Source organism: Stegodyphus dumicola, chromosome 6 (assembly GCF_044657685.1).
Source record: "Stegodyphus dumicola isolate Sdum_Otavi_A_Nest chromosome 6, ASM4465768v1".
Classification (NCBI taxonomy): Eukaryota; Metazoa; Arthropoda; class Arachnida; order Araneae; family Eresidae; genus Stegodyphus; species Stegodyphus dumicola.
Genome location: NC_140773.1, coordinates 72896551 through 72909770, shown reverse-complemented (window position 1 = coordinate 72909770; position 13220 = coordinate 72896551). Strand labels below are relative to the sequence as shown.

The 13220-nt window shown below is 35.3% G+C and overlaps 1 protein-coding gene across 1 annotated transcript in view; it reads left to right on the top strand.

Moving 5' to 3' along the window:
- Nucleotides 1–13220, top strand: part of Ras85D (GTPase ras-like protein 1) — a 158168-nt gene that overhangs the window by 128386 nt on the left and 16562 nt on the right. Inside the window, exon 8 of the mRNA XM_085818519.1 lies at nt 5841–5913. Within this exon, the coding sequence (XP_085674645.1) occupies nt 5841–5912 (72 nt within the window). The 3' untranslated portion in view covers nt 5913. The remainder of the gene's footprint in view (nt 1–5840; nt 5914–13220) is intronic.

Sequence of the window (13220 nt, the reverse complement as noted above, 5' to 3'; positions counted from 1 at the left end):
GAGTTTGAATTTCTATTTTTCATGATTTAATTCAAGTAACTTAAAAAAAAAATTTCGGAATTATTTTTCATGATTTAAATTCAAGTCCACTTGAAAATTCTTTCATGATTTACATTAAAATCCTTTAAAAGAAATCCTTTTTAGAATTAAATTTCATATTTCTGGATTACCTAATTTTTATACATTCTACTAAATTTATATTAGGAGATAATATAATCAACATTTCTTTATTAAATAAATTATTATCTTTGCAGCTATTACACAAGTATTAGAAATTTTTTTCCCCGATTTCAATGAATTTCAGTTCATTCAATATATATATATATATATATATTCAATGAATTTCAGTTCATTCAATATATATATATATATATATATATATATATATATATATATATGTAATAACACTGCGTTATTGTGATAAGATATGTGTGGAATTTACCAAGTCATCTTTCTAGTGTCAACTTTCTAACTGTGTAGTTACTCTCCTATGCCAATCCATTGCAACTTTCCACCAAGTCATCTTATGACAATAATAATACAGTCTAGCACACACATATCTCTCTCTCTCTCTCTCTCACACACACACACACACACACACACAGAGAGAGAGAGAGAGAGAGAGATTTAAAGAGTAATTTTAACCTGCCTGTGAATATAATCAGTGGCATATATGTAGGATGATGCATAATTTAATATTATTTGAATGAATATTTACAAATTTTGCTGCCATTCTTTATAATTCAATTTTGTTGTTCTTTACATAAAAAAAGGTATTCTTAACATTTTATCATTTCATGCAATTCATGGAAACATGTTTACGTTGTTTTAAAAGTAATATCTGGCAAATGGTTGAATTGCTTACCAAGTATTGGCTTTCAGCTGTTATAAACCTATGCTTATCCTTTTAATTAGCTTCAGAGGAAAGAATCTGCATCCATTTAATCACTTAAAATTTGAGAATCTGAAGGTTTTTCCAAACATTAAAGAAATACCAGACAAAAAAATTGAAACAAATTAAAAATTAAAAAAGTTATCTACTTTTAAATTATCATTCTATATTTACCACTCTTTACAGCACAAAAATAAGTGCTGTCTGTTTGTCAGTAGTTCTTTACTTAATGCTTTTTAAAAGTAAATGATATACTATAAGGTATTTCTCCCGCCTTCCTAGTGTGCCTTCGTGGTTTAGGGATTCTGCACGCTGGGCCGAAACTCCAGAGGTCTGTGGTTAGATTCCTGGCGAAGCGTTTGCTATGTTTTCATCTTGTCTGCTTCCAAAACATACCTAATTTCTCTTCAGTGGTGCTCGAACTAAAAAGGATGTTGGATGATGATTCTCCTCACCCAGGATTTGCCGATTGGGTCCTCTAAAAACCCCAGTTGCCCTTTAAAAGGGGGAGTATATAAGGTATTTCTCCCGCTTTTCTAGCGTGCCTTCATGGTGTAGTGGTTCTGCACGCTAGGCCGGTGTTCCAGAGGTCCATAGTTCGATTCCCGTTGAAGGTGATTGCTCATTTTTCAATCATCTTGCCTGCTTCCAAAAAATACCTAATGTCTCTACAATACTTTCTAAGATAATTTTAAAAGGATGTCATATTTAATGATTTCTTGGTTTTGGCCATAAAGGCATCAGGTTTGCAAAAATCAGTCAAACAAACAAACCTTCATCTGGAATTTGAATCCAGGTCTATTGGTGTAATAATTGCTGCCATTGATATATTCAGAGCAAAATGAATAATCTCTGTGTCTTCAGCAGCTTTCTTTTTGAAATCAAAATGTAAAAAGGAATTCAATGCCTTAAATGATATTCTATTTATGATGATCTGTTATGTTGGTTTGGAAGCATTATGGTTTAATACAGTACAAAGTCCGAAATTAGGACTCATCAGGACTTGGGTGATTCCGAATTTGAGATTGTTCCGAATATTAGACCATCAGTTTAAATCTAGTAAGATAGCATATATAAATTATAAAATAAAATATATGAAATCGGGATTTATGAAATAATGAAGTATTTATAATCTAAAGGGTATCAAAATTTACAAAAAAAAAAAAAAAAAAAAAAAAAGCTTCATATTTATTTGTTTACCTTATTAAGCATTTCTTTCAATGTAAGTTATTTAAGTTGCTTCGTTTTTTTTTGTGCTAATACTGTAGAGATATTAGGCATTTTTTGGAAGCAGGCAAGATGAAAAATTAGCAACGCCTTTGACGGGAATCCAGCCACAGGCCTCTAGAATACCGGCTCAACGTGCAGGCCACCACACCACAAAGGCATGCGAAGAAGGTGGGAGAAATACCTTATATACTCCCCCTTTTAAAGGGAAACGGGTTTTTAGGGGACCCAATTGCCAAATTTTGGGTGAGGAGAATCATCATCCAACACCCTTTTAGATCAGACGCCACTGTAGAGACATTAGGTATTTTTTGGAAGCAGGCAAGATGAAAAATTAGCAAAGCCTTCACCGGGAATTGAACCACACACCTCTGGAATGCCCGCCCAGTGTGCAGACCACCACACCACGAAGGCATGTAAAGAAGACAGGAGAAATACCTTATAATACTTTCTCTTCAGTTCTGTAGACAGACATAATCTCTTGTTGAGTTACATTGTTGATGTCCTGTAACTGCCGTTTCGAGAATTCCAACTAACTTGTGAATCGAAATTTTCTCATTTTCTGTAACTTCTCTGTCACTTTTTTCACTATTGGTATCTAGAACCATACTACAGATTTTGCCATTCATTAATTGATTGCTGATTAATGATTGAGAAGCATTGTCATCACAATGAAAAACATCTTTTACATCATCTTCATTTATTACCGCTTCTCCACATTTCTTTACAAAATTCGTTAATTGGAAATTTTCACTTTTGTTTTGCGATATCCGAAAACCTTCAAAATTAGTAGCTGTCATCATCAAATTTAACTATCCTTCACTGTACATATTTGGCTATGCATCATGAGCTTGGTGACTAATGACAAGTTGTTCCGTTAAATTTTAATCCTGTTAAACATAAATTAATCATGCTTCTATCGCACACTGAGACGATTAAGCCTGAATTGTATTAGTTTAGTTATTTATTATACTTATGTATATTTCTTGCATATGCTTAAGGCTTATCAGAGTTCTGAATAAATAAATTCCCACTTATACTTAAAGCCTTATTGAGGGCCAGTACTAGCTATCTTACCGCCTGATGCAGTCTCTGTGGGTCTTCAATTCTGTGACTCAGTGTGGCTATGCAAGCACTGGCGCTGGTTCTGGGTTTTTGTGAATAACCAATTAGTTATTCTTAATTCAAATACACCTAAACATTTTTTAGTGCATTTAACTTAAATCTGTAATCATCGCCAAGCATACTGTCAACATAAAAGGTTACCATACTCCTTTATTATTCAATTACTAACATAAAAAAATTGTTTAGGCATTGCTACATGAGTCATTACTCAAGTTGTCATGTTTTGATAAACATGCGATGATGAAAGGGAAAGTATAATAAACAATGATTCACCAGGTTGGCATCAGATAAACAATGCATCTATGTGGAATATTTTGGTCTGAGATGTGTGCCAAAAGCAGATACGCAGCAACGGAGCCAAATTACTTATTGTATAAATTTATGATAAAATGATTGTTTCTTCAATAACAAGGTATTTTATTTAATGTTGAAGTGAAATTAAGAATCGGGACTCTCCAGATGTTTTATTATGCGCGGAGGGGGAATCAAATGCGCATGCGTAAAGCCTATGAGAAAAAATGTGGCTGGTGGTTTTGAGTTCCAGATTTTATATCATTCTGGATATTGGACATCCGGATTTTGGACTTTCAACACATCCACCCTGCCATCAAAGGTAGAGGGATCCATGTCAAAATCCAACATCAGCAATCGCACTCCAAACAACACGCTTCCTCTGTGATTACACAACTGTTTACTGATGGATCAAAACATGATCAGGGAGTGGGCTGCGCGTTTGCTCACTACGAACATGGCACACTAGTAAAGGAATGGAAAGGACATCTCACTAACAGCAATACTATCTTCCAAGCAGAGGCACTAGCAATATTGAATGCGCTACAACATGCCCTCAACCTTTCCCTTACCAATGCGACTTTCTTCACGGACAGCATGTCGGTGCTACACGCACTCAGGGATCATCACCACACTTCACCCATCATCATAGATATACAGCAACTTTAACGCAATAATCATCAAGCCCGCTTTAACATGGTATGGGTGAAAGGACACTCCGACAACGAAGGGAGTGACGTCGCAGACCGACTGGCTAATGAGGCTGCCAACAACATCCACGCTCAAACTATAAGAGCCCCTACCCCCATCTCACACCTCAAGAAAACTCTGCGTAATATCTGTAAAGAAAAGTGGCAAGAAGAATGGAATAGTGGCGACACAGGGAGAAGGACGTATAACTTGCTAACAAAGGTAGACACGGAACGTCTTATAACAATAGCCCCACTGACACAGTACATAACGGGTCATGGCCCATTTCCATCTTATTTTATGCGCCATGGCATCTCAACATCTGACAATTGTGTCTGTGGCATGCTAGGTTCTCCCGAGCACTACTTATTTGACTGCAGTCTAACCACTTACCACATCCAACGAATGATAGAACACTTTACTATCGTTTCATAATCAAACACCCGCCAGCTATAAGGAGTATCTGCGCAGTTGTACAGCAAATCAACGCCCTAGGGCAAGACATTTGCGAGCCACAATAGCATGGTACTGCAGACAATGTACTCAACGATTAGGTATTCGCAGTATGTACACATTCTGTAAGTGCCACTTTCAATTTCGAGCCTCATGTAATCATCTGCTTTCAATAGCCAGCAATGTGCAGAAATAATGTTACTGACATGTTTATCTGTGTAAAGCACTGGGCACCCAATGAAATGATGTGTTATCGTAAATCGAAATATATAATATCCGTACAATGCACGAATGTAGTGTATGCAACGAAATATGTAAATCATGCAACAGAAGCCCCTAATGAAAGTATGTACATTATGTATTATGGATACTGAGCATATTTCCGCACAGCGCTTCTGCTTTACGCACACCTTACTATGTCTCATATGTTTCTTCTGTGTGCAATATTTGCATTTATGTGCTCTACGTGTTTCCATATGTATTCTATGTGTCATGATATGTATTTTCGTGTGTGTTTTTATGTCTTTATGTTACGTAATTACGAGTGTGTTTTTATGCTTTTACGTTTAATTTTGTATATCTATGTGTTTCAGCTTATATGTGTGTTTTAGTGTTTTAATGCTATCCTTTATATTCTTTTTAAATTACTTTGTGTTATTAACAATGTCCTATGTAAAATCTACTTGACATCTAGCCCCTGTATGGCCATGTAAACTCCCGGTGCAGCCTTACGGGACTCCAGCGAGTTGCTTCTTCGAGATAGTAGAGGACGTGGGACATATGCCTGTTTACCTATGTTATACGCCAGGCATCCCCGTCCTCCATCACCTGTCACCTGTACTTGTAAACTTCAAAAAAGGCTTGAAAATATATTTAATTTTGAAGGGGATAAATATAAAAGCATCAATGTAATTTATGTATCGGATGTTTTTGGTTTTAGTATTGATATTTTGATTGTTAATACACTTCAGAATGATGATTTGGTAATCAAAATATTGTGAAGCAATTTGTTATATTTGAAACTAAGCAGTAAAGCAACCTTAGATTGGCATAGATTTTTTTAAAAATTTGTTTTAAATACAAGCGCACACACACACACACACAAAAAAAAAAAAAAAAAAAATAACCCTAATATTCCTCTATTGTGCTCTTATATTTCTAGCGTGAACGCAAAGGGAAGGATAAGAAGAAGCACAAGCGTAAAGATAGGAAGAGACGATGTGTTATATTGTAATGTAAGTAAATCATGCAAATTTTTACCAAAATTTTCAAATTTTAATTTAATAGCAGACTTTGTATAATATTTTTAAAAATATTTTAATTTAATTTAGCCACAAATATGTAAATAAATAGGTTCAAAGTGACATGACATTTACTTTTTAATATGCAAGTCATCATTGAATTTTCGTCAGTTATATAGGTCATTGTGCATGAAGGTAAATCAGCAAGTTTTAAGCCTAATATAATGTAGTAGAATGATGAAATGTGGTAAAATGATTGCTTTATCCTTTAGAAGTATATTAAAGGTTTAATTGTGGTGTTAGTGTTGACAATATCAAATATTGTTCATTGATTTAGTTCCTTTATTAAAGTAGGCATAATGTTGGTGATTTTATGAGTGCAGTTTTAGAGTCTGTGGTGTTACAACATCTTCGTATACCAAATGGGGAGTTTTTTGGAAAATGAGGAAAATGAATTATTCCAATACTACATGCAATTAAATTATGGACATAATTATGATTATAGATATTCCTTAGTTGATCATTTTCCTTATTATTCAGCAATGAACAATGTTCATGAACAGAGTGAATGGATATTACTTATTTTTTAGTTCATGAAACATCGATTTTTAACTTCAGTGAGCCAAAATCTTGTGCATTTTCTTGCAAGAGAGCCATTTCATGATAAAAACGCTCTTTTCTTCATTGTGAATACCTGAAACACAGTAAGAAAGATCAGGACAAATTTATTTATTAGTCTTTAAAATCATAAACCATATAACTAAAATCATATCATATGACTATTGAACAGATGAAACTTCATGAATGCCTATGTATATAATATTATAAAGACTTATAAATTAATACCATAATATATTAATAGAGCCTGTATGAAAGTTATTATGAAATATAATTATAGCTGCAGGTTTCTTTTCTTTTTAATAAACAGCAAAGTGTTAGCCGAGGTTTCCAAGCCTTGTTACTTATGTGTACATGGTAGAGCATACAGAATAATCAGTTGCTGGCACAGGTCTAAATGTGAGTGAAGCAAACAGTTGATGTATCTGGAACAGTGTATACATGCCAAAATGCTGATATTCCATAGTGATCAATACTTGATGAAATATCATTGGATCAATTAATTTTCAAATTATTATATGACTCATACTCTTTAAGGTTTTCATGCAAAGCTTTCTGAAAATAAGTGAAGTCTTTCACATTAAAATTAATACATAAAAACGAGTAAAAATGTGTAGTTTATGAAATGTAAAATTTTGTGAATAAGCTTTGTTAGCTAGTTTTTTAACATCAAACTAATGCAGGTCCATTAAAAACACTTTTATTCTAAAGCAGATCAGATTATGCCATATAATTATGCAAAGTCCATTTATTATATGATGGGCTGATGCAACACTTCTAAGAAAGAAATTTTACATAGCACAATAGCCTGAAAATTGTCTCTACCAGAAGTAACACACATTCTAGAACATACACTTAAAAATGTTGATATAATTAGAAAAATGTAAATTTACAGTAGTAAAGTAACGAAGTAATGTGTTCTGACTTCTCTAAAATGCATACAACCTAAAGCTGTAGAAAATTCAGGTATTTTAACTTAGCATTCCCATAATGCAACAAGCTTCAGCAAAGAACCACTTCATCTGCTCTAAAATTTGTTACGATGAGAAGTAGTGACATCACAGGAATTTTCAAACTGTGCAGTTAGGCTTGAAGTAAAGTCAGTGTTGGTCTGGGTCAAACAATGTTGAATTCATGACTTGACCATTTGACTGAGTTAACAAGCTCGTATTTTGCTTTGACCCTGGAATTATGTCGGCAGCTTTCTGGGCAAGGTCTGGAATTTCCTTGTGATGGAATTTCCTATGACAGATAGTTGTGTCATATTCATATATGTTGGAAATGTTCTATGGCTTTAACTATTGCAAGAAACTCTTTCCTTGTGATACAGTAATCCTTCTTTAGTTTAGATAACACTTGCTATTATGTGCTATGACACATTCTTGATAATTTATTTCTTGGGACAAAACTGCATGGACGCTCTCACTGTTTGCATCTTTGTAAGAATAAATGGTTTATCGAGCTAACGCCACATCAAGATTATTGCAGATGTTGCTTCCTTCAGTTTGTTAAATGCATCCTTACATTCTTTTGCCCACAAGAACTTTTACTTGCACTCTATTCATCTTTTGAAGGAGGTCTTCTGATGGAAGAAGAGTCCTTCACAAATATCCCATAGTAGGTGTAAAGCCCCAGGAAACTTCTTAGCTAATTGACATTTTCGGGACACATCCCATTTTAACTGCTGACACTTTTTCTGTATCCATACACACACCTTCAGCAGAAATGGCACGTCCAAGGTAAGTCACTTCTTGTCTGAATAATTTACATTTGGGACTTAAATTTAGATTGGCTTCTTTCAGTTTCTGAAGCACCTTTCTAACACTTTCTACATGTTCTTCAAAACTGTTCCTGGTAATGATGATGTCATCCAGGTATATCAGGCAGGTTAATCAAGCTTTGAAAACCATTTGCTTTCAGAAACGGTGTCCAGTGTATCATCAGTTCCAAGAATAAGGTAGCTGTCTTTCTTCGTAACCTCATTCAGATGACAATAGTCAGTGCAGAATCTAAAGAAGCATCTTTCTTTCTGATCAGGATGATGGGAGAGGCCAAGGACTTGAAGGCTCGATAACAATGCTATCTTGAACGACCTCTAGAAGTTTTCCTAGCTGTTCCTGTTTAGCAATCGGTAGATGTATTGGATGTTGCTTGATGGGTGGATGATTCCCTGTATCACTTCTGTGCTGTGTCAACTGGTTCCTCGTACGTCAGACGATGAGTGGAAGATAACATCTTGGAAATTCTTGAATGACATGTTTGGCAGCAGTCCTATCTTTATCGTTTAGTTGTGCATTCTGCAATAATTCCCGATATTAAGGTCTCCAAATACACAGACTTGGAGGACTAATTTGTTTAAGATTGATAGCAGATTTAGTTGTAGAATTGACTGCTGTAATAAATTGTGTGTGCTCAGCATATTTACTAGAAGTTACTGGTGTAGTTGAAGTAGTTTGATGCATTTTGGAATTTTTTCATGATGTTTTCCAAACAAATAGAAAAAAACTTCGACGGGTAAAAGGGTATTAATAATGCAATTTTTATTATGCAAACAGAATACTTAACTCTTGTTTACAATATATTGTTAAAGGGGGGATTTTTTTTTTTTTTCAAACAGGGATGATTCTAGATTTCAATGTAAGTTATTTTGAGCCATTTTCTGTCAATATAACACACTTCACCTTTACTAATGACTTTTGCCTTATCACTTATATTGGCAACTCTTATCAGGATAACAGCCTTCAGTAGATCAATGAATGCCAAGGGTACTAGTACTCCTTTTGGATTGTTACTGTTCTTGGGATATTCCATGACGCCGTATTGGAAATTTTTATTTTCAGCTATGGATCTAGGAAATAAAAATTCTGTCTTTCTGGTACTGTGATATCATCTTGAGTTAGTATATGATAGACAGATTTAAGCCCTTCATCTTTAATTCCAAACATTCTTATATCCTTAGTGGCAGATTGCAGTTTATTTTTAAGGAAAAATTATTTTTCCTTATAAAGTCTAATCTAAATATGCAAGGATCAGTAATATTTGCTATATATGTTGTATTATGGTAGGCAGCACATCTAAATGATGTTAACGCTGAACTTTTCATCGGTGTTGATTTTATCCCATGATGCCGCCTGGAGGATAATGCAGGGCATCGTCCAGAGGAGTTCATCTTCCAGTTGTTGAGTCAAATCTTTTTGAATGATGGTAACATTGGCTATACTGTCATATTGCAAGGAACTCCATTGATGCATCTCATGAAAAGTCCATTACTGCCACCAATCATTGCAGAGATCTTAAGCACTTTAAAATGGGGCTTCTCATTATCTTTTGAACTCTGCTTTGTGAGGTGTCCAATAATTTGTTTTGCTCGTCCTTGCTAGGAAATGGACTTTTTTCCTATGGTGTGGTGTGTTTTGAAGTTCCTTCATACATGGGGTTCAATACCACAGTTCCAGCACATTATGGTCAGTTTCTTGTAACTACAGTCAAAAGTCTTTAATCCAGACTCGTCTGGACTTCGGCGATTCCAGATTATCGGCTTTTCCGGATTATAGATCATCGGTTTAAATCTGGTAAGATGGCATGCAGAAATTATAAAATTAAAAATATGAAACCGTAATTTATGAAATAAAGAGCCATTATGATCTAAAGTGTATCAAAATTTACAAAAAAAAATTAATATTTGTTTACTTTATTAAACATTTCTTTTAACGCGCGCATGCGTAAAGCATACATTACGCATAGTCGAAATTAGAAAATTGCAACCAGAAAACTATTTGATGTGTATTCATGATATTTATAATGACAAGGAATTTGATTTAAATCATATCAAAGACGGAGTACATCGAGATGAAATACTACATTTAGTAAGGAATTATAAGCCGAATAAAATAAAAACATCTGCCCTGAAGATAAGAATAGTGCTGACAGATCAACTTCCAGTTCATTGCATCCCCCCTGCAGAGCAGCGTGAAATTGATAAACAGATTTCGGAATGGTTAGAGAAACAAAGGATATGCCTTTATCCATATTTTGCAGCAATTCCACTTTTTGTTTGATGGACATCAAAACATGCTTTTGCTTAGAAAATCCTTTGGCAGCTCCAGAATCAGAAATTCTTTTTGACATAATCGAAAGTTCAAGCTTGGTTTTATAAAATTGCTCTAACAGTCTGCAAAAAATAATAAGCCAGATCCAATTACAAGATTAAGGAACAACACAGTCTGCAACATTAACTAAAATAGATAATTTTAGCTTAGCTTATACCGTTCATTATACATTAAATGTGCATACGTAAAAGTATTATGCACATGTGTAAACGCATATGCCCAGAAAGTTTGTGGCTTTGAGGTCTGGATTATAGATCATTCTGGATTATGGACGTCCGAATTAAAGACTTTTGACTGTACTAGTCCATGCCAAGGCATTGACTTGCTTGGTTAAATCCTCTAGATGAGCAGTCTGTTGATCCACAGGCTCCTGGACTTGAGCAGCTCTGTCTGGGTGGCAGTCTGCATAAGTTGCTTGCTCGGCTGCCTCAAATTACACTAAAACACTTTTAAACTCTTTGCAAACACCATTCTCTGTGGGAAACTCCTGAAGTGTTTTCGAGGGCTTCTGTTGGCAAGAATTTAACTGAAGCGGGCTATAGTCTTTTAAGTACTTTTTGCCAAAACGCAGGTCCAATGCACTGGATAGAACTTCTAAGTCTAGCCTCTGGTTTTCGGGCAGAATTTGGAGGATATCTGCTGCATCTGCTTTCAGAGAAGCGACGATATGGCAGGCTTTAGCTTGAATATGAATGGCATATGAAATGCCATTCATTTGAGTTTGCTACTATAGTGAACTGCATCTTGTACACTTGCCGGAAAGTCTTTCCATCGTATGAGGATAACTTTAGAGAGGGTTGGAATGACATTGCTCAAATTAAAGAAAGGTATAAGAATTGTGACCGGCTGTTGTTATGGACTACTTTAAATTGTCAACTTCCATGGCCATAGTAGCGGAAACTTTGTTTTTGATTTTGTTGTCCGACAGCAGAAAGTCTTCCAACTTTGTTTTATTCAGGCTTGAATTTGTTTGCTATCATGATAGTAATTTCTCTTTTCATTTCCTCTTAACCTGCTTTCATTTCTGATTCTGAGCCTTCTTTCATCCCTTCTCTAACGAAGTTGATGGCACCTTTCATCTCCTCTTGAGCTACTTCGTCTCTTCTTTAGCAGGTTCTCGTCCCACTTTCATATCTTCTTTGCCAAAAGGGTTGCCACAAGCTATCTTAGTTGCTCCTCTGTCGTTAATATCACCTGTATTCAACCCCATTCATGACACAAAAATTGTTGCATGCATATGGTTTCATAATAGATTCAATGCACAGAACTGATAATTTGCTTGATAAAATTTGTTTTTACCAAAAGGAACACTTTGCAGTTCTGGAACTTTCCACAAAAACACTCGTACAACTCTTTGCAGTATCATAGAGTGCAATTAGTAATTGCACTTTAAACCAGTAAGGATGTTAAACACAACACAATACAAAACTCATCTAAAAGGTGAACTTTTCTCGAGTATCTCATTACTCCGACTTCAGCTCTGAACTGACAGCTGAGAAACTGGTGCTTTCTCCAGTCATATACAGTCAAAAGTCTTTAATCCGGACTCGTCGGGACTTTGGTGATTTCGGATTATCGATTTTTCTGGATTATAGATCATCAATTTAAATCTGGTAAGATGGTATGCAGTAATTATAAAATTAAAAATATGAAACCGTAATTTATGAAATAAAAGAGCAATTATGGTCTAAAGGGTATCAAAATTTACAAAAAAAATTTATTTGTTTACTTTATTAAATATTTCTTTCAACGCGCATATGTGTAAAGCATACATTGCATATAGTCGAAATTAGAAAATTGCAACCAGAGAAACTATTTGATGTGTATTCGTGATATTTATAAGGACGAGGAATTTGATTTAAATCATATTAAAGACAGAGTACATCGAGATGAAATACTACATTTAGTAAGGAGTTATAAACCAAATAAAATAAAAACATCTGCCCTGAAGATAAGGATAGTGCTGACAGATCAACTTCCAGTTCATTGCGCGCCACGACATGTATCTTCTCTCGTCCGTCCCCACAGGAGGCTGGTGGAGTTATCCCTATGATGCTCCCGAGAAATGTCTACCCGAGTGCGAAATACAATGCAGATGTGGTAAGCCAGATCCTCGATAACATCTTTCCAGCGGATAACAAGGCAAGAGACCAGCTAATGCACCAGGAAATGCGAAGGAAACTCGTTAACTGTAAAGGGCAACTACAACAGTGCTATGAAACTCCCCCAAATGCCGCAGAGATAGGGCGGTTAGTAAAAGCGCTAGACCCAAAAAAAGCTCTTGGACCTGATGGGATCAATAATAATATCATCAAGGTTATCAACAGCACATTCCCAAACCTTCTTACAGCCAGTTGGAAGCTCTGCTTCCCTGCTGGCACGAAGATAGCTGGGGTAGCCCTCTTTCTCAAGCAAGGGAAAGATCCTATCAATCCATCCTCGTATAGACCCATCTGCCTACTTCCTGCACTTGGGAAACTTTTGGAGAGACTAATTTTGCGCCGACTGTGGTTCCATCTCGAACAGAATAACCTAATTCAAGCACAGTATGGTTTTTGTGCTGGATACTAAACC